Source organism: Cladophialophora psammophila (assembly GCF_000585535.1).
Source record: "Cladophialophora psammophila CBS 110553 chromosome Unknown aczJe-supercont1.1, whole genome shotgun sequence".
NCBI classification, from domain to species: Eukaryota; Fungi; Ascomycota; class Eurotiomycetes; order Chaetothyriales; family Herpotrichiellaceae; genus Cladophialophora; species Cladophialophora psammophila.
In genome coordinates this window covers 1,011,772-1,031,387 of record NW_006912922.1, presented here as the reverse complement: position 1 = coordinate 1,031,387, position 19,616 = coordinate 1,011,772, and the positions used below count along the sequence as shown (strand labels likewise).

The 19,616-nt window shown below is 53.3% G+C and overlaps 8 protein-coding genes across 8 annotated transcripts; 3 read left to right on the top strand and 5 right to left on the bottom strand.

The window, feature by feature from the left end:
• Positions 1-1,163: 1,163 nt before the first annotated feature.
• On the top strand, positions 1,164-2,449 carry A1O5_00360 (uncharacterized protein; the record flags this gene model as incomplete). The annotated part of the gene is made up of 2 exons (XM_007740980.1): positions 1,164-1,407; positions 1,494-2,449. The coding sequence occupies 2 exons, from the start codon at positions 1,164-1,166 to the stop codon at positions 2,447-2,449; spliced, it is 1,200 nt and encodes a 399-aa protein (XP_007739170.1).
• Positions 2,450-3,580: 1,131 nt separating this feature from the next.
• On the bottom strand, positions 3,581-6,313 carry A1O5_00359 (uncharacterized protein; the record flags this gene model as incomplete). Its single annotated transcript, XM_007740979.1, has 1 exon — positions 3,581-6,313. One exon carries the CDS (start codon positions 6,311-6,313, stop codon positions 3,581-3,583), a length of 2,733 nt encoding a protein of 910 aa, XP_007739169.1.
• Positions 6,314-7,506: 1,193 nt separating this feature from the next.
• On the bottom strand, positions 7,507-9,726 carry A1O5_00358 (uncharacterized protein; the record flags this gene model as incomplete). Its single annotated transcript, XM_007740978.1, has 1 exon — positions 7,507-9,726. The coding sequence occupies one exon, from the start codon at positions 9,724-9,726 to the stop codon at positions 7,507-7,509; it is 2,220 nt and encodes a 739-aa protein (XP_007739168.1).
• Positions 9,727-10,088: 362 nt separating this feature from the next.
• Positions 10,089-11,780, bottom strand: A1O5_00357 (threonine ammonia-lyase, biosynthetic; the record flags this gene model as incomplete). The annotated part of the gene is made up of 1 exon (XM_007740977.1): positions 10,089-11,780. One exon carries the CDS (start codon positions 11,778-11,780, stop codon positions 10,089-10,091), a length of 1,692 nt encoding a protein of 563 aa, XP_007739167.1.
• A 563-nt stretch (positions 11,781-12,343) lies between these two features.
• On the top strand, positions 12,344-13,018 carry A1O5_00356 (uncharacterized protein; the record flags this gene model as incomplete). The annotated part of the gene is made up of 1 exon (XM_007740976.1): positions 12,344-13,018. The coding sequence occupies one exon, from the start codon at positions 12,344-12,346 to the stop codon at positions 13,016-13,018; it is 675 nt and encodes a 224-aa protein (XP_007739166.1).
• A 585-nt stretch (positions 13,019-13,603) lies between these two features.
• A1O5_00355 (uncharacterized protein) lies at positions 13,604-13,936 on the bottom strand (the record flags this gene model as incomplete). The annotated part of the gene is made up of 1 exon (XM_007740975.1): positions 13,604-13,936. A coding segment is annotated over one exon (333 nt), but the record flags the coding sequence as incomplete, so codon positions are not given.
• Positions 13,937-14,694: 758 nt separating this feature from the next.
• On the bottom strand, positions 14,695-15,830 carry A1O5_00354 (uncharacterized protein; the record flags this gene model as incomplete). Its single annotated transcript, XM_007740974.1, has 2 exons — positions 14,695-14,761; positions 14,812-15,830. The coding sequence occupies 2 exons, from the start codon at positions 15,828-15,830 to the stop codon at positions 14,695-14,697; spliced, it is 1,086 nt and encodes a 361-aa protein (XP_007739164.1).
• A 2,048-nt stretch (positions 15,831-17,878) lies between these two features.
• A1O5_00353 (uncharacterized protein) lies at positions 17,879-18,952 on the top strand (the record flags this gene model as incomplete). Its single annotated transcript, XM_007740973.1, has 1 exon — positions 17,879-18,952. The coding sequence occupies one exon, from the start codon at positions 17,879-17,881 to the stop codon at positions 18,950-18,952; it is 1,074 nt and encodes a 357-aa protein (XP_007739163.1).
• Positions 18,953-19,616: the final 664 nt, after the last annotated feature.

Genomic DNA, 19,616 nt, shown 5'->3' with positions numbered 1-19,616 from the left:
CCAGCCAACATCCCACCGTGCAAGCCACAGCCAGACTCTCCACCAGCAATCATCTTTTACTGATTTGCTTCCTGATCGAGTAGTCTTGATACATGCCATGTTTGCACAACTCCACCTCGCCAACAGATCAAGGTCCCAGCTAGGCGTAAAGGACAATGTATGCTGACTAGGTAGGTGGACGACCCTTGTCCCAAGACCTTTCATGAGCAGTTCTGCGCGAGATGGCAAAAGACAAATGGAACGAAAACGTCAACGGATCTCACCAAACGAGTATTGGGCGATCCGCAGTTGCACGTATTACAAGCGATATGGCAACAACAATTGACTATTCGTGGGCGGACTGACCGGATTCATCGTGGACGAACAAGTCGGTGTGATCCATCCAAACGACTTTGTTTTTGGCTATCGCCATTTTTCACTCTGGCGAAACACCCATTTGCCGCACAATCTCGACCTGATACCGCTCTCATACTGATTGAATCCTTCGTCGACTCCCATTGCCCTCGGGAAACAGCCACCTGCAGGATGGTGAGGCCCTCTTGATCCCCCCGCCTCCGCCATTTTGCTGCTCCAAACACCATGTCTATCCTCTCCACAAGCCACACCGATTTAACCACTGCGTTAGCGAACACATCCCCTTCCTTCTCTCCTACCGGAACAGGTTAACCAGCTTACCAGCCCGCCAGCTACTTACTCGGGAGCGGCGAAGATCACTGCTTGTTAATAACGTAATAGCTTTGGTTCCTTCCACGATCCCCATGCAACGCATCCCAACGGTTCGGATCCTTCGACGCTTGATGAGCATCATGGCGTTTAGACGTCGAATCCGCTGCTCTCCTGCTGATCCTAGCTCACAACTACCCGGAATCTTGGATTAACGACGCGTCTTGTTCCCGGTGAGGCCCAGCCTACGTAGTTCCCAAAAACCCCTCGCCGTCTGAAAGAACCTCCGGCAGAGGTTGAGCCGATATGTTAGGCGTCCTCCCCAATGATATTCAACTCAGTTTCTTCTCCTTCAGATAGACACGTTGTACGCTCTGTGATGAGTTGACGCTGGGGACTATCGTCACTGTATTGGGAACAGACGTCGCTCCTTACTGGCGCCAATACCCCCGTCATGTTAAGACCCTGCTACGCCAAATACAACAACATCCTCCGGCGTGATGACCGACAGTTACTATACGGGCAAATTTGACACTACTACTATCATCGTCACTATCACCTCGGCGCTGTCTTTGTACAATGCATTAGAGCTCATTCTGCTGATCTTCACAACTTTCGCCGTCTACCGCGGCCTCTACTTCTGGTCGCTACTGGTAGCAACGACGGGACTGGTCCCTTACATCGTCGGGCTGATCTTGCTCTACTTCCGGGTGACCGCCAGTGTCGTTGGCCTAGTCATCAACAGTAAGCTCTCCAACTGTCTAAACTGGATGGCTGTTTTGTCTCCTGTCAACACTGCCATGCTCAGCACTAGCTAACCCGATTTGCAGACTATGGCTGGTGGACGGCCATCACAGGCCAGAGTGTGGTACTATACTCACGACTGGGAATTGTGCTGGGAAAAGGCAACGACCGGATCCTGAAGTACGTCAAATGGATGATCATCATTGACGCCATTTGCTTCCATACTACAACAACTGTGGTCGTCTTTGGATCTTATTATGCCTCGCCACCTGCTCAGGCACCCTTCTCTCGCGCCTACACCTACGTGGAAAAGATCCAGATGACGGGCTTCTGCATTCAGGAATTCATCATCTCCGGGATCTACCTATGGAAGACGATGGATATAGTCAAGGCTCAAACCCAGCCCGCCGCCTCCTCAATAAACACGTCTGAGCAGAAGAAAAAGAGGCGTGTTCATCGAGTGATGACCCAGCTATTCGTCATAAACATCGTTATAATCTGCTTGGACATCGCTCTGCTGGTCATTGAGTACAAGAACCTGCACATTCCTGAGATTGCATTCAAAGGATTCTGCTACTCGGTAAAGCTGAAACTCGAGTTCGCAGTTCTCAGTAAACTGGTAGAGGTCGCAGGCATCAAGAACCCGAGGACGCTGAGCCTGAGCAATACTTTCGATCTCACTTCCAATGACAGGACCGATAGCCTTCCTACCGTGAACGGTAACGGGGATTTTGTTGATCAAAGTTACAGATCGGCCAACTCTAAGCTAAGAGGCTTGTCTGCAGCCGAAAGTTCGTCGCCGCCAGAGTGGATGGACGACCTCAAGAAGAGCTCCTCTCGGCACGTTGATGACGTGGAGATCGATGCTGAGAAAGGCCGACAACAGAGCTCATCATCGTTTGACGCGATTGAACGAGGACAGGGCAATATCTCTGCCCTTGTCCCCGGCAATGTATCGGAATATCCTCATCATCGGCGCGTAAGGAGAGAATCTGAACTTCTCTATGCAGATGCCATCCGGGAAATGGCACGGAAAGGCTAGACGAATAAAATCACGGTTCTGCTTCGACTCCCTTTTCCTCTTACTGGAGTATCCTGGAACATATATCGTTAGCTGTTTGTCCCTTCCGATCGGATTCATGGAATCAAAGAATCTACGATGTCTCAGCGCTCCACGTTCGTGGTTGGAGCTGTAGAAGGGATTACTCAAAACCACCATCAGCTCTGACTCGATAAAGCTCAGCGGGATCCAAAATTACGGTCTGAAGGATCCTCTGCTGTGAGCGAGCCTCGGCTTGTTTTGTTCCTTGGACAGGATTGATCGGATGGCGATAGGTGAAAAGTCTTCAATGAATGAACCGCACAGTCAATTCCCATCTCCAAACACCCCTATGCATCCGAGTCGTTACCAAACTTGGAAGAGGGCCAAGAGGAGATATCAGGTTCTGCCGACGACGGCTCATTGGACACATCCAGATCACACCCAGGGCACAGTGTGATACATGGTGGTTGCCGGCAAGCTCCCGCCCAACGCGGTCTGTAAGTGCGATTCCTCTAGTGATATCAAAAGGGAGAGCGGCTTCCAAGGATCCACGCGCGCTGACGTTTGCATTATTTTAGCTTCTTAACTGACTGTCGGCCAGTCCCGGACGCCCGATATTTGGGCGACGAGGCATGAAAAGCGGCCACATGATAAAGTTAGGGCACCGGGCCTCCGCAACTCGAGCTGCGCGTCGAGTGACAGTCATGACGGCATCCGCGTCCGGGGATAGGCCCGCAACTGGCCTGCAAGGAACATGTACATTCCCGGTGTTTACATGATAACACATATACCCCTGCAAAAAGGCTCGAATACAACTATAACTAATATTTTCAAACGCCGCTCCCCTTGGATGCGTTATTTGATAGAGCCCTAGGTGAGGGTTTCTATTTCGCCGCCGTATATATCTGAGCAAGTGAGTGAGACCAGGAGGGAAAAAAAAAGTGCCCGCCATACTACAGAGCGGCCCTTCTGGCGGGCATCGAGTCCGAGGTCGAATCCGAATATGCTGCTCCGCGACTGTCCTTCCCTTGGGTCTCTTCGATCTCCGTAGGCTTGACCGAAGACGCTGCGACAGTTCCGTAGGCGATACGATCCCAGAATCCTGGATCTCAGAATTGTCTTGTTACCGTATCAAGGTGGCATGTCCATGTCCATAGTAGTGGGCCATTCAGGTAGGTCGGCACTCCAATTCTGAGCCAGCTCGTGCCCGTAGAGAAAGCGATCCCAATTCAAATTCGCCTCTGGCATGGAGAATTGGAGCGCTGTGTCGGCGTCAAGACCGCCACTGGCAATGGCGTCGAAATTGGCTTCGCGGTCCCAGTTGGAAGATGGTAAGCACATGGGCTCGATTATTTGTCCAGGACAATCCGTTATAGTTCGTCCCTCGACAGGTTGCTCAGATGAACTCGGACATGCCATCTCTTCTGCTGCGCTGAATCCCCGAATGGCACTACTTCGCGGCAGTACGCTGGCCTTGGCGATGTCGCGCACATGATGCCGTGGCGGCCTCAACTCCAGATGAATTGCCCCAAAGTACGGGAGGACGACGGTCCTGCGCTTGACCTGCTCGGCTCGATCGAGCAAGCCGCCGTCGACGTCCTCGTCTTCGTACAAGAAGGAGCCGAGCTCCTCCAGCACTCTCAGGCCCTGTCTGCTGATGCTGCCGCCCTGCTCGGTGGCGCGGTACCGGAAGATATCCTTGATGTCCTCGATGAGAGCGAGGTCCTCGCCGACGTTTTCTCCTATGGCCCCCTCGCACTCCTCGGGCTCGGGTAGCGTCCGCGAACAGCATGACATGCGCATGAGTAGGCCCACCATTAGTATACACGCGCTGAACACCCCTTGAAAGTCCTCGCAGCTGCAGATGTACACTGCCAGCGAAGGGTCTGAGCGGAGCAGGTTGAAGACTCGGATCATGCCGCGACAGCCCTGGAGACAGAGGTCTTTATTCACTTCGTACGGGTCTGTGGCTGTATTGTTGCCGTTCTGGATGTGGTCGTGGTCGTGGTGATTCTGGCCCTGAGCTGCAGCAGCACTGATGGCGGAGGAGTTGAGTTTTAGCATAAAGGGCAGATGGAGGAAGGACTGGACCTGCCAGAACCACATTTGCGTGGTGAGATGTTCGTGCGCCAGAAACGGATCGGAAGTCTCGAGGTGCGATCCCACGTCCCACCAGCCTTGAGGCATGGCGTCTGCTGCTTCAGTCAATGTTGCTTGAATGTCCATTGTGGTCCGGTGTTTGACGCGGTCTGAATCACAGCTTGCATTGCGGTCGTTCACCCGGCCCGCGACGATGGACACCACCCGTCTCAGGGCGCGCATTTTGATATCTGCTGATATTGTCGACGCCGCTCCTCCTCCGTCTCCCCCTCCTTGGCTTGGGGCCGTCTTCTGGCCCTGTCGCTCACCCTTCAACACGGCCATCGCCAATTGATCTGTAAACTTGACATCCTCGGCGTGTGGAAAGCCCAGGACCATGCTCATGAGCCGGTCGAGTTCCATGATCGAGCCGATAAAGCGCTGTCGGGAGAAGAGTTTGGTCAATTCCAGTCCGCACACCTTGGGCGCATACTCGCCCAGACCGTCGCCGAGCAACGGCATCTTCGGTTCCGTGAACCCTGTGTCCTTTGCGATTTCCAGCGCTCTACGGATGCACAGCCAAGACTTGCGTAGTTGGTTGCTCTCGGCGAACATTTTGGCGCGAATCATCAGGAGCAACAGCACGCCAGGGTCACGCGTGTGTTTGTGTTGGGACGTCGGACAGAGGACGATCGTGTCCACCGCCAGCACTATTCGGTCGGCGAGGTCGGATGGAGATGTAGAGATGTTTAGTTTTCCGTCGTCGACGCCCGGCCGCAGTTGGTAGAGCGACATTGCGACGCAGAGGAGGCCCGTGGCAAACGACACGGGTTCTTGTGAGCGAGACAGTTTGGTGAGCACGAAGTCCCGGAAGGACATAGGTGGGTCGGAATGGTGGCCCCTTATTCCCAAACTCGCACTTGAATCCGGTCTTGTTGAAGAGGACGTGGTTTCCGTTGCGTTACTGTGTAGTGCAGGGACTGCACACTCCAAAGTCATACTCTCCTGTCCTTGTGTCTGCTGCTCCTCCTCGTTGTCATCCTTCGAGAATAGAGAGACAGTCACATCCTGCATCGCGACCGCCTGGTCCCTCCACGCAATCCACCATTTAATGGAGATATCCAGCACCTCGAGCACATTTGGTTCGTGCGAGATCGTCGAGAGCAACTTCTCTGCATCCGTCACATCGTCGTCGGAAAAACTCATCATTTCAATCTTCTCCGCCAGGATTGCGGTACCACATGCCGTGGTGCGCGTAAACATCTCGTTGTTGAACAACTGTGAAAGCAAAGGGCTGAGCGTCTTGCTGTTCTCTTCTAAGGATGTTGCAGTAGTTGTGGCACAGACGTTTGTTGTTCCGGGAAAATTTCTTGATTCCTGAAGTTCCAACTGAATCGGAAGGAGTGGGTGAGAGTTGAACACGCCTCCCTGGTCATTGGCGTTGAAGACGTCCGTGGTCCCATTTTCGAAGTCGAAGTCGAAATTTAAGGCACTGGCGAATGCGTTTCCGGGATTGAGACCAATATCTCCACTCAGGTCAAAACTCGGATTCAGCTCGTGTCCACTGTCCAGGTCCGACATCGACCCAAGCCCTGCAGGACCGCCCAGGAAAGCAACGTTGTTGCTTTGGGGTTGATTTGAGCGATCGGTGAGCACCACTCCGCCGTGTTCCCTCCCTTTCTCCCGCTCTCGGGCAAGCCGCGCAACCACGGAATCCATCCTGTCCACGTGGATCTTCACACGCGGCTGCTCGTCGTCGTCGGAATGATTAGTCGACGGCCGCATCTCGCGTCGCCTTTTATAGATCCTCGGTTGACGCTGGCTCGGCTTCAGGGAAGTTGAGACGTTCGTTGGGCCTCTTTGAGGCGAAGTGTCCAAGACGACGAAGCCTTGGATTTCACACGTGCGGTTGTGTTTGTTGCACTGAATGCATTTTCTCTCCTCCGACGCCGCCGCTCCTGTCATGCTCGTGACTTGTGAAGGAGAAGAAGGTGGTGTAGGCGGGTAGTTGCATTTTATCTTACGACGGCGACCTTGGTAATTAAATTTGGTATTAGATTGGGTGTTAACAAACGGTCTTGGTCATTTGGCGTGTAAGAAACCGGCAGGCCACCGATTTAACCTAGAAGATTGAAGGAAATGCAGGATTGGAAAAAGATAGAGGAGACATGGGAACTTGAACGGAGAAGGTTCACCCGGGTCTGTCCAAGGACTGAAAATGGATGAGAGTTGAAAAAAGGCTTGAAAATTGAGCTCTCAAACCCGGATCGCCTTGACCGTTTCTGCCCTCCCCGCCTTCATCTTGGGAGACCAGGGCACGGGGATTACCCAACGGTTCCCGGAATACCATAGACCTCTCATTAGCGAGAGGAAATGGAACAAGGGCGTGCCAGGGCCAGGAGAAATGCCCAAAGTATAAATGGAGCAAAAAGCAAGAATAGTGAACAGATATCCCGAGAGGAGCAGGAATACAAAGTGTACTTACATTCCTGACACGACTTTGTGCCCTTCCTCATCTGCCTAAGCGGCGCCGGAGGATATTGATCGAGGCCGTCTTGAACGGAGATCGACCCGTTTGCAAGCATCGCTTTCTTGCTTCAAATCTCAAGAATCCGGACAGGCTGCCTTTGAGAACGGGGACTGTCACCGTCACGCTTGAAGCTCGAGTTTCGATGGGTGCGGCGCTCGGGGTCCAGGTCGGATGGGATGTTCAGACGGCATACATAGGACTCGTGATGCGTTTGATTATGTACATAGATACATAGGTGCAATTAATCAATCAATGACGCCACGGGTGCTTGGGGGAAAAGGCCAGGTGGAGCATTGGCCAAGACATTGTCTTTACAGGTCGGAGCCTCGCCGCCGCGCCGCGATCGTTGCTCCGTCCATTATTAAGCGACTCGGCGGTATCCCTTGGCACAATCCGCGCCTACCGGCACCACGGTCAACATCAACATCAACATCAACGTTCATACCTCTCACCCTTCCTCATCGACAGAGTCCTCCCCATCCTCCTCTGCCCGGCCTTCATCCTCAGTCTCGCTCTGATTCTCGTCATCACCCTCCCTCGTCTTGCCTGCCCGGCGACTCCGATGCCGACTTTGGCTCCGGCTCCCGTCACCGGGGCAGCTCTTGCTCCTCGTCCGTCGCTCATCCCTCCACCTCCCTCTCCTCTCCCCCCTTCTACGTGACTCGCTCGTCTTGACTTCATCAACATCGACCTCCGGATGCATGCGTCGTATGTGCTCGTAGAGTCTCTTACCCTTTGAGAAAGACATCCTTGCTCGTGGGCATGATTGGACAGGGCAGAGGATTTGGTGCTCTGAGTCCTCGTTTGATTCATCGTCGGCATCGAAGTCGGTATAGGCACTGTTGGCGCCAATACTGGCATTTCTCGAGCCTTGTCCTCTCTCGCTCGCTCCTGAGCCACCTGTCCCTGTCTGCCCGTGCACGCTGTTGATGTGCCGCTCGAGATGCCATCTTTTCCGAAATGGGACCTTATGTCTCGGGCAGGACCGGTATGGACAGGTCCGCTCATTTCTAGCCAGGCCTACCTTGATTCTCGAGCACGCGCTCCCGGTCTCCCGACAGTTCCTGCATGTTCTTGAGAGTCCAGGCTCGCCGTCCGCAGGCCGGCATTCGACCTTCGTAGCTAGACACCTCTCGCAGGGTCTGGAGATGCGTACTGCGAGTGGCTCATCTCCGTTGGACTCTGTCTCTTGTTCTCCCATTGGAGATGGTGCTAGGCTCCCGGTCTCATTGGCAAGGTGCTCGGTAAAGTGCGATTCACTTCCTTCCTTGCCCTGTCCCTCGTAGAATGTGCGGAACAGCATCGTCTCGCCAAACAGCTTCGCGCATCGTCCACTTGCACGTTCGACGACCAAGGGATTCCAATCCGTCAGGCTAGCCATGCCTATCACATCGCTCCAATCCCGTAAGCCGAGATTCTCGACTCTCCGAGACCGCGCGCGAGATGTAACCGAGGTGATGGAGGCGCTTGATAAGTCGGTATATGCGGACGATGAACGTGCCTTCTGCCTTGTTGCTGGACGCGACCCGCTTCTTCCTCGAGTGAAATCACTTGTGTCGTCTCCAGGGCTATGAGAATTCTTCCCTCTTCGGTTGCTTTGTGGCTTCGCCGCGTAGGCGTATCTGGCTTTATGGAGACCGAGCAGCAAGTCATCGACTTTCCTCAAAATGTGTCGCGCGCTGGCAAGAAAGTATCCGCGTGCTTTTTCGTCATCTGCAAGTGGAACGGGGCGTCGCTCCGCATCATCCGTGTCACTGTCTCTTTTCTCTTCGTCGCCCGGGGCGGGGCCCTGTTCCTCGTCATCATCGTAAAAGGAAAACGCTTGGGAGTAGAACACGGGTTCCTCTGTAGCTTCCGGCGAGTGGGGGGCCTCTGCCTCTTCTGCTAATTCTTGATGATCATCGTTGTCATCGCGTACATTCTCAGGCGCGCTCACATCAGCATCTCCGTGGTCGACTTTCGTATCTCTCTCCGACGAGACGGCTAAGGTCAGGTCTTCTTCCCATTCCCTCGCATTCCATCTTTCTCTAGCAATCCGCGTAGCAGTTGCAATCAGCCACTCTTCAAGATTGGCACTGGGTCGCGTTTCTCTCTCCACGCGATACTCGCTCTCTAATTCTGTACGGGGGAGTAATTCTTCCCTAGGAACCTGATCAGGAGGCATAGGCCAGGCTGTCCAAGATTTGGCAAGACCGTAATTGCCTCCGTTGCGCCGTCCCTCGTCATCATACTCGGCTGTCGTCGAGAGGATCGATGTTGCTCTCTCCTTGCCCTTCTTGCTCCGCTTCACGTCTCTTCCACCTTGTTGGCGCAACTTCCGCTTCAGCCCGAAAGCGTTGAACAGGTGGATACTCAGATCCTGACTGCGTACACGATCCAAGCTAAGAGCCACTGTCCTTTCCGCCTTGGTCCAGGAATTCCAGGTCGACGCGGCGCCGAAGTAGCGGTTAGGGCGAGTAAAGTAAGTTTTGCCATCTTCTCCTTGCGCAAACGGGTTGTCTAATATCACAGACGGGACGGTCCGCGAGGCTATCGAAGATGCTGGAGGCGATGTGTTGACGTCCAGAGCATCGGGCGGTTTTTGTGGAGGTGGCGATGATGGGGACACCTGATCAAGCGGTGACACTTCGTTGCCGGCGTCCTCGACATAACTGGAATCTGAATCCATTCCGAGGGGCCCAAGAGTAGTTCATCACCGAAGTTTTGCTTCCGATGCGACAGTAGCTGGTGTCCTACACAGAACACCGAGGGTGTAGAGCATAAATTTGAAATTTTTATCGCAAGATAAAAACGATGGCGTATGTAGTTGTGAGCCAAGGAGGCGTGGCTTTCTCAAGTTTAAGCATATGTACGTGTACATAGTAAAGGATGGAAAAGGAAGGCCAACAACGCTATACGTGATCGTTTGCATGTTAAATGTCTCGTTGGATGGCACACCCGATTGGATCATCACAGCTTTTGTCTTCTATCTACGCCAGGCCAGGGTATCTCAAGTCTACGCAGCATATCACATATCTACCAATTTCAGTCTTAATCTCGCAAAAACATCTTGTAAGTGGGATTCTCTGTACACTCCTGAAACGGATATCCAATATCCCTTAAGAAGCCCTCCAGTTTGTCCCTCTCCTGTTCAGGACATTGAATGCCTGCAAGGATCCTGCCCACATCGCCGCCATAGTTCCGGTAATGGAAGAGGGTGATGCTCTGTCCCGGTCGCAGCGTCCTCAGGAACTTGAACAGAGCTCCTGGTCTCTCCGGGAACTCAAACATGTACAGCCTCTCATCCTTGACGCCGGATCGTCCACCGACAAGGTATCGAATATGTGTCTTTGCGAGTTCATCCTCGGAGAGGTCTTTGGCGGTCATGCCTTCGGCTGCGAGCCGCGAAAAGAGTGAATCGAGTTCTCGCGTTCTCGCGCCTGCTGAGGAGACTGTGATACCCATCATCACATGTGCTTTGTCGGTGTTTGAATACCTGTATCCAAATTCTGTTACAGCTTGGGGGAGGACCGCCTCAACCAGCTGTGCAAACGAACCTGGACGCTCTGGAATAGTGACGGTCAGAAGAGCCTCTTTCTGTTCACCCAAAGTCGCGCGCTCGGCGACAAATCTTAGCCGATCAAAGTTCATGTTGGCGCCGCTGGCCACTGCGACCAATTCTCGGCTGGTATCTGTGGAGGGATTCTGAGCGACCCATTTTTTTAGACCTGCGAGTGACAAGGCTCCCGCTGGCTCTAGGACTGATCTTGTGTCTTCAAAGACGTCCTTGATAGCAGCACAAATCTCGTCGGTGCTGACCTCGATAACTTCATCGACCACTTCTTGACAAAGCCTAAAGGTCTCTTCCCCTACTGTCTTCACGGCAGCACCGTCGGCGAAGAGACCAACTTCTCGAAGCAACACTCGCTTGCCCAACTTCAGAGACTCAACGAGTGCGTTGGCGTCGGAGGCTTCCACGCCAATGATCTTGACGTGAGGAGCTATTCTCTTCACGTACACCCCGACACCAGCTATCAACCCGCCACCGCCCACGCAGCAGAAGATGGCCTGAAGCTTCTGCAAGGATGTCTGCCTTAGCAGCTCCATGCCTATCGTGCCTTGTCCCGCAATGACATATGGATCATCAAACGGGGGAATATTGGTCAAACCGTACTGTTTCTCCAGAGCATGACAGTGTTCTTTGGCCGAGTCAAAGTCCGGCCCATGCAGCACCACGTTGCCCCCCATGCGGCTCACATTCATATGTTTGATGGCCGGGGTCCCTTGTGGCATGACAATGGTTGCAGGAATCTTCAGATGTCGGGCAGAATAAGCCACACCCTGGGCATGGTTCCCCGCCGAGCAAGCAATAACACCTTTCCACGAGATCTTGGGTGGAAGGTGAGCCATTTTGTTGTACGCGCCTCGCAACTTGAAAGAGAAGACGGGCAGGAGGTCCTCTCTTTTCAGGAGGACTTTGCATTCGAGGCGGTTGGAGAGGTTGACGGCGTGGCTCAGAGGGCTTTCGCTGACGACGTCGTAGACTCGAGAAGTCAGGATCAGCCGCAAGTAGTCTGGATAGCCCGAGGGCAGGAGAAAGTCTCGAGGCACGTCGTAAGAAGGGATGTCTGCTCGTTCAGAGGGAGGTGTGGGCATGGCGGTGTACTCAGTCAAGGCGAGGCCCGACCGCTTGGGCGTCGAGGGAGTTGTCGTCCCGTTGACGTGAGGGTCGGCGGCGTCCATGGCGACGGCTAGCGATATCTGCGGCTCCTGGGCTTCGAGATGGGCGAACTGTCAAAGGTTGCGCTGTACAAGTAAGTTTACATGCGCAGCGTAGGTTAGCGAAGTCTGGGATTTTCATGCTGCCCAAAAATTTACGGAGCTCAAGATTCTCGTCCCCGCATTCGCATTCGGCCTTTTCTCATGAGGGTTAGAATACTGGTTAGACATCTTTGTGCCTGCGACAGCTCCATATTGAGGTCCTCAAGACGCACCCTTCGCTTATTTTCCTTTCGGGGATCATTCTACAGCTCAATTGCTGCAAGTCAGGTGAGCTGGTCTCGAGAGACTGCAGCGAAGACCCAGGTGTGGCAAATGCGCAGGGAAAAGGGACTGCGCTTTTCGTCTGAGCTCCCCGAAGAGCCCGCACGCGAGCATATTCCACCCACGTCACGACTTTCACCTTCGGCTTCCCTCCTTGGATTCATACAACACCCAGCACAGCACCTCCCATCCATCAAAACCAATCTCGCTCCCAACCGCAGTGGTGATTTCATGTTAGCCTAGCCTGCAAGGCAATTCTCACAATGTCCAACGAGCCATCTCAACCCTCTCCTCTCTCCGCTTCCGCCGTCCCATCCAGCTTCGACTCGTCGCCCGAATTCTTCGAAGAATCCCGCTTCCAAAAGCTCTGGCGCAAACTGCGTCAAGAGCCACTCATCCCACTGGGCTGCGTGGCAACATGCTACGCCCTGTACATGGCGACCAAATCCATCCGCGCAGGCGACCACCATCAGACGAATCGCATGTTCCGAGCGAGAATCTACGCCCAGGGCTTCACGCTGGTGGCCGTAGTGGCGGGCAGCATTTTCTACAAGGATGAGAGGATGAGGAGGAAGGAATTCGAGTCCAAGGTGGAGGAGAAGAAGAACGCCGAGAAGAGGGAGAAGTGGTTGGCAGAACTCGAAGCCAGGGACCAGGAGGACAAGGAGTGGAGGGAAAAGATCGAGAAGGCGAGTCGAGTCGCGAAGGAGACAAGCGAGGATGTTAAAGAAAAGGCGGACAAAATGATTCAAGGGGGAAAAGAGGGGCTGCAGAAGGCACAGGAGCAATTGACCCCCGCCGATGCTGCGGGGCAGGACGACGAGAAGAAGAGCAGCTGGGCCCTCTGGAACAAGAGCGTGCTGGAGGAGGTCAATGAGGATGGCTGGGGCCCCGGGATGTGGGCGAGGAGAACGAGAGATGCTTGGAAGAGATTCTGAGAGTCATCAAAAGCCTTGGAAGAGACGGTTCCGGATGCGAAATTCATGGTTGTCGCCACTCCTCTTTTGACACCGCTTTGTTTTTACGAAGCTGAAATATATTGCTGGGCATAAATATAGGCAGGAGCTTCAGATTGTGATGCCTACATCTAACGCCCCTCGCCGGATCTGTGCGAGATCCTTCTGTTTCCGAGTCTAGGACGTCTGGTTCGTCCCTTAGTGTAGCAACATCCGCGATCTTGACCTTTCGCGGCACTGGTGATGATGTTTCTGATCTTGCTGATGCTTGCGCCCCAGCTATTCTTCTGATATCGTCCGCAAAGAAGGCAAGGTGACAGAGCCCCGGTCCCTTGCATTTGGCTATCAGACCAATTTGCCAGCCATGGTGCCATTGCCTGGCGCGCCTTGATCATGTCGCCATACCCGGCTTGAGTCCTTTGATCTGAACGCACGAAAAAGAATCGATGAGCCCGTTTTTCTCTTTCTCTCGTGGATAGAAGAAACGGGGACGGATTCATTCACATCACGATTGAACAAGCGGGACTTCGTTTTCTCGGTGACCATCCGTTCGGCGGCTCAGCCTCTTCCTCGAGCAGGTCCCCCCATCTCCTCCACGCCCCTCCTGACGCCGTCCCACTCCGCCTTCCCCGTACTGACCAGATACCTGATCCTGTCGATCTCCCGCACGTCTTTGTTCCGCGTGAATTCGCCCTTCGCGTACGCAATGCTCTCTCCCCTCTGGGGCTCGGACATGTGTCGGTACAAGGAGCGGAGAATGTCGCGGTAGAGGGCGAGAACGCGCTGGCGCTGGATAAAGTGGTCGAGGGAAAGGGGTGGGGATTTCTGGAATCGCGGCGACGACGGCGTAGAGGACCTGACGGCCTTCCTGGAGAGATTGGCGGTAGTCGCAAAGCGGACGAAATGTGGGCGCATATGGGAGACTGTTTGGGGGGAATTGATCCCGCTTGCAAATGATGGCAGGAGGCAAGGGGGAAGGGTTCTGGCGTCACGTCTGAAGCAGGGTGTTGCTCACAGCTTCCAAAGTTAATATAGGAAAGACATCTGGCAAGGATCGTTCTTGGGACTGTCTCGCAGAGGCGGCGGCGGAGATATTGTGTTCCGCCAATGGCAACCTCCAAGGCTGCTGAATGACGAATGACGCCATCCTGGGAGCACTCAGCCTTGCCGACTTTGGTCTCCTCAATACCGTATATACGGACTTCCTTTGGGCGAAATGAGCAGCTCTATTCCGTAGAGCTTGAAACTTCGCCTCTCAACCAGGATTTTAGGGATTGCTTTTCCTTTCTATTCTGGCCTTGCAAACAACTACCCAAAGCGTGGTAGTCCAGCATCTCCTTCTTGCCCACTCCGTCTGCTCCGAAAGACACCGAACACTCCCGTTTTCCTCAGAGCCTATTCCTCCTACACCGATTGCAAGCCTGAGTTCGACATTGACAGCATTCGAAGATATAGTTGGGCAGATTGTGAAAACACTCCTCGCAATTGTGTGGGCCAGGAATGTATCGCCAGCTCCTATGTGTGCAGTTGTGGCGTTCTCTCAGCATGTTGGTCGCATTGCGAACTCTCTCCATCCGCCCCGGGTTGTCAGGGGCCAGATGGGGGACATCACGATTAACGAGAACATTTGCTCGTGCAAGTAATCTGTCCTCGTTCCACTAGTCGCAGCCACATTGTTTCCATAGAATTCCGCAAACGTAGCAGAATTGTGCACCGCATCGGCATCTTTGATTGGGTTAGCAATGCTATTTTCGAAAAGATGGAAGAATACTCACGTTATATGATTGCAGCCGACGTCAAGCTCGATCAGACAATGACAGCCATAGCATCGTTGCCATCCGCTCTGATTTGCAAGCCGGAGCATCTCCTGGAGTTCAGGATCCTCTGGGCAATGGCCGTCATGAGCTGGCTTTTTGCAAATATTGCAGGTAAGTGTACCACACTTTACACAGGTTGCTGTATCGCCATCAATTTCACTTGGAGGTATGAAAGTAGAGCAAGTCTCTAAACAGCAGTAGGCTCTGTCGCGAGTGCCGAATTCAACTTGAGCATGCTCAAATTGATCTCTGAGCTCCTTGGTGAGAAAGATGTTAACTTCACTCATTTGAAAGGGTTCACGACAACAACGTGGCGGGAACAATAACTCGTCTTTGGTGGCCAGATCGACAAGGACTTGCAAACACGGTTTGCAATAACCATGGCCACAGGATACCTCGATAACGTCGAAGAACTTCTTGACGTCGTTGCAGGCAATGCATTGGAGCTCGCCTGTGTCGTTGAGTGCCTGCTTACGAGCAGATCCTTGCACAAAATCTTCTGCCTGCCGATTCTGATCTGGCCCACACTCTGCCCTGGCTCTTGCGTCCTGAAACAGCCCATGGCCGACGTCTTCAGACATATATCGTCCAGCAAGTTTCGCAAGGATCTTTACACTCAGGTCACTGGGCTGGAGGTGGACTTCGGGTGTGATATTGGTTCCGTTTAGGCGATGTGCCAGAGCGTGGTCTTCACACGCGGTCTCTTCTTCACTGACAACATTCGCAATGGCCTCAGCATCCGCTTGTACAGCATTCGCCATGCTTTGGGTCATTTGTCGGTCAGACAAAATTGAGCGTATGCCTTCGAGATTCTCCTCAAGCAAGGACAGTGCCATCTGGGCATCGTTGAGCAAGCCATCTCGGTTCTTGTCTTTGGAGCAAGCACGGAGGTCTTCAATGTCTTCGAGCTGGAGCTTAAGGATAAGATCAGCCATCTCGGCGTCTAGGTCATCAAATGCAGCAATATGTTCGGTCATCTTACAAAATATATAATGCTTGGCTGTCGTGAGGAGGGAAGGAGAGATAGAGAGCACGTATGGTACATGAGAAACGATAGGAGAAGCCACAAACTCCCTTCAACATGCGCATCTTTATCATTCTTGGGGCGGCTGCATGATTCGGACAGCATCTTCTTCGGCGGTGGAATGCACGTAGGTATCCTCCGAACCCGTAGTTGCGTCCCTGGCCGTCTCCTAGTCAGGCTTATGTCCCTGAACAGAGACCATTTTGCGTTCACTGTGGTGATAAATGTAGTAGCTGACAGCAATTTAAAACACTCGCATAGCCTTAGATAATAGTCTGAAGGCATAGATAGTCTGTGTTCACTACATTTCGGCTTTGTCGAATAGATGATGACAGTTGATTCTATCCTTGTGATGGCGAATACCGGTCAGCCCATTGACTCCTGTTTGAAACGTGACCAGTACAGGTCTCTTCCGTTGAAGCATGCTGCAGCCTTCCGAGTAGAAGTGCAAATTTCTATCTCACTGGCAAAAGTCCGATTGCTTGAGGATGATATCGGTCGGGGGACCAGGCGTGGCCAGTGGTAATCCAGAGGATTCCTTGATGAAGAATGCTGAATCGACCATACGGACCATAACCAAAATCCATATCAATGGAAAGTGTTTGGCTACCACTCAAAGGTAGGGGTCAGGTATCCACCACCATGCAAACAACGTATTCTCATCTTGCGAGTTGATGTAGTTGTTCGTAGGGCCCAGCTGATATCATTTTCATACGTCGAGACCACCAGCAAAAGTGGCAGTATGAAATCAGTGAAATCCAGACCTCCGTGAAATTCAATGTCACCTGACTTTCTCCATTTTTACGCTTCCAAGATTCCAGACCTCAGCAGACTGGTGAGAGATTTTTGGCTTTGAGGCTGAGCTTCCCGGCACTCTAATTTGCTAAGAATCAGAGGACAAGGCTGAGGAACCAAGCTTTCACGAACCGCTGCAAGGCGCATCCTGGAACGTGGCAATTAGTCACATTTGCAGGCGCATCGTCAGGGTTCCCCTGCTATCCTAGGCACGGCGGCATCTGCGGCAGTAACACAGAGGGATTAAGGGGCACCCAGGGGGAAAAATCGGACGCAAAGGAAGAAAAGGCTGCAAATCATAATATGGACTCTCGGCGACGGGCAAAAGCCTGGAAAAATCGATCTGTTAGCGCCACATCAGACAACTCCTGACTGGAGAGATCAGGAACAGAGAATGGCCCTTTGGTTGAAGTCGTGTTTTACCAGACTTGATCGACCCCTTATGGAAGGAGCTTGCACAAGTGCCCTGATCAACCCGGTTATTGAGCCTCACAAATACGAGGAGCATGCAGGAACTTTGAAGGCCAAGGCAACAGGAGAGAATCTGGGGGGGACTGTGACTGGTGACTGGCGGTGACTGGTGACTTGCAAATGGTTGCTTCTTGGTTGTGTCGTTTCTTTTGCCGTAGAATTTTCGTTGCCGAAGCGAGACCAAGGAAAGAGGAAGAGGATGAAAGCGCGCAGCCAACGGGTCAAATGACGCAACATATAATTGGGGGGTAGACAAGGCGGACAGGGGGGAGGCATCGAGGGGCGCCTACTGTACCACCTGGGGATCCCCCAGGTACTCCCAGGCACCCCTAGGCACTCCCAGGCACCCCCAGGCACTTGCACCACCAGCCCAAAACACCTGAAAGGAAGCAGCCAGCAACACCTCCAACTCTCTCCAGAAATCCAAAACTCTCACATGTTGTCCAGCTGAACCACTCACTAGACCAGCTCCATCTCGTGCAGTCTCCATCTTCTTCCAATCCTCCCATCTTCCCAAATCACACAGCCAACCGTGTGCCGCCTAACACCCCCCCCCCCGAATCCCTTGTGTCCAGGTGGGTCGTTGGGCTGCAATATGATCTCAACCCTCAGGGTCGCCTCGGCCTTGTCCTGCTGATTTCCCAGGAGGCAATTCTTTCATATATGTACCTGCACACCTGCGGCTCCAGGTTCCTCGTTTTCTTCTTCTTCTCACCTCGACTCCATTAACACACCATGTCTTCCCACGATGACTATGCCCCACGCCCACGTCGAGACCGTGCACGATACGATGCCGACGGCGGTCTCCGCTATCCAGATGACGATGACTATGCCGACCATCGAAAGTCGGCTCCACGCCACCCTCGCTACGAGTCATCCCCTCCGCCCATTGACCCTCATGACGTGCCACGACGCAAGAGAGACATTGATCCTCGAGACATTGAGCCCAAAGCCGCTCGCGATGTGAAAGATGACCCTCCCCGATATCGCGAGGATGATGATGCCAAACCAGGCAAATCCAACACTGCGGCACCAAGGAGAAGACGAAGCTTTGAAGACGACGACAACGCAGCTCGTCGTAATCCAAGAAATGGAAACGGAGATGGAGTAGCCTACGGGCGCTCTAAAGGATACCGCGAGCCAATCCCAGAGCCAGACGTCGTTGCAGCTGACCGTGAGAACCACAAAGCTCGACCGGCCCGGCACAGAGATTATGATGACGATTTTCAACCCCCTCCACCTCGTCGCGCCAACACCCAGAGAGAACCAGACCGTCGTCGTCGAGACGATCTTCCTTATGAAGACGAGCTGCATCGGCCCCGTCGTCATCGCAGTCCAGAGGACAGACACTCCGACCGCGAGCGAGGATACCGATCTGACCCTCGCGATGCACTAAAACACAGGAGGGATGACGATCGATACGATGACCGCAGACACCGTGGTGCTGGTGCCTCCCGCCGTGACGAAGGCTATGCGTCGGATCGGGGACGCTCTGACCGAGATAGGATGAGGGATCGTGATCGCGATCGAGATCGAGACCGAGACTACCGCGACCGGGACCGGGACCGAGATCGAGATCGAGACAGGGAGCGCAGGCGCTACGATTCTGACCGCGAAAGAGATCGTCATCGAGACAGGGACAGAGACAGAGATCGACACGACAGTCGAGACGGAGACCGAAGGGACAAGAAAAAGGGGTTCTCACTCGACAACATCAATGACCTCGTCGAACAAGGCCAGAAACATTACAAGACTCTGGCGCCGGTGATCACCAGCCTGACCAAGATGTACATGGACAACAAAAAGTAAACGAGAGCCCACGCTGCCTACGACAGCGAGTTGAGAGGACGAATAAAAGATGGACGTGAAAAGGCTGACTCACATTCTGGTAATGTGATGCAGATGCGGGCAGAGCAAATGCAGGTGAATTGCCGGCAAAATGATGCAGCTGAAAGGGGGGAGCAGGGCTAAATCCCCCTGGTATCTCTGACAACGAGATATGCCGAATGACGCTGGGTGATGAGGAAGAGAAGAGGTGCAAATTGCACGACTGTGAAAGGTGGGCTTGGGCTGGAGTTTCCCTGCTTTTGGGAATGGACATGTTTGACTAGGACGATTTTGCTTTACTATTTGCTGAAATGCGCGACCATCGGAATGACCAACAAACAGCGCTTGGAGGTCACGGGTGGGTGGATGGCTTGGGAGGATCCGTACAGTTCTGTCTGCGTTATGATTCACATGCAATCAGCTCCATATCAATTCCAATACCCAGTATCCAATACCAATACCAACATCAGCTTCACTAGCATTGAGCCATTCAAACAAAGCTCTCGCTCTCACATTGGAAAGCTCGCGGTGACGGAGAAGTAGGTCACATCATGGACAAATGGATAATATTACTGACTGGTATGTGGAAGAGTTGGAATAGATTGTACTCGCTGGCTGGCTGGCTGGCTGGCTGGCGCACTAGTAG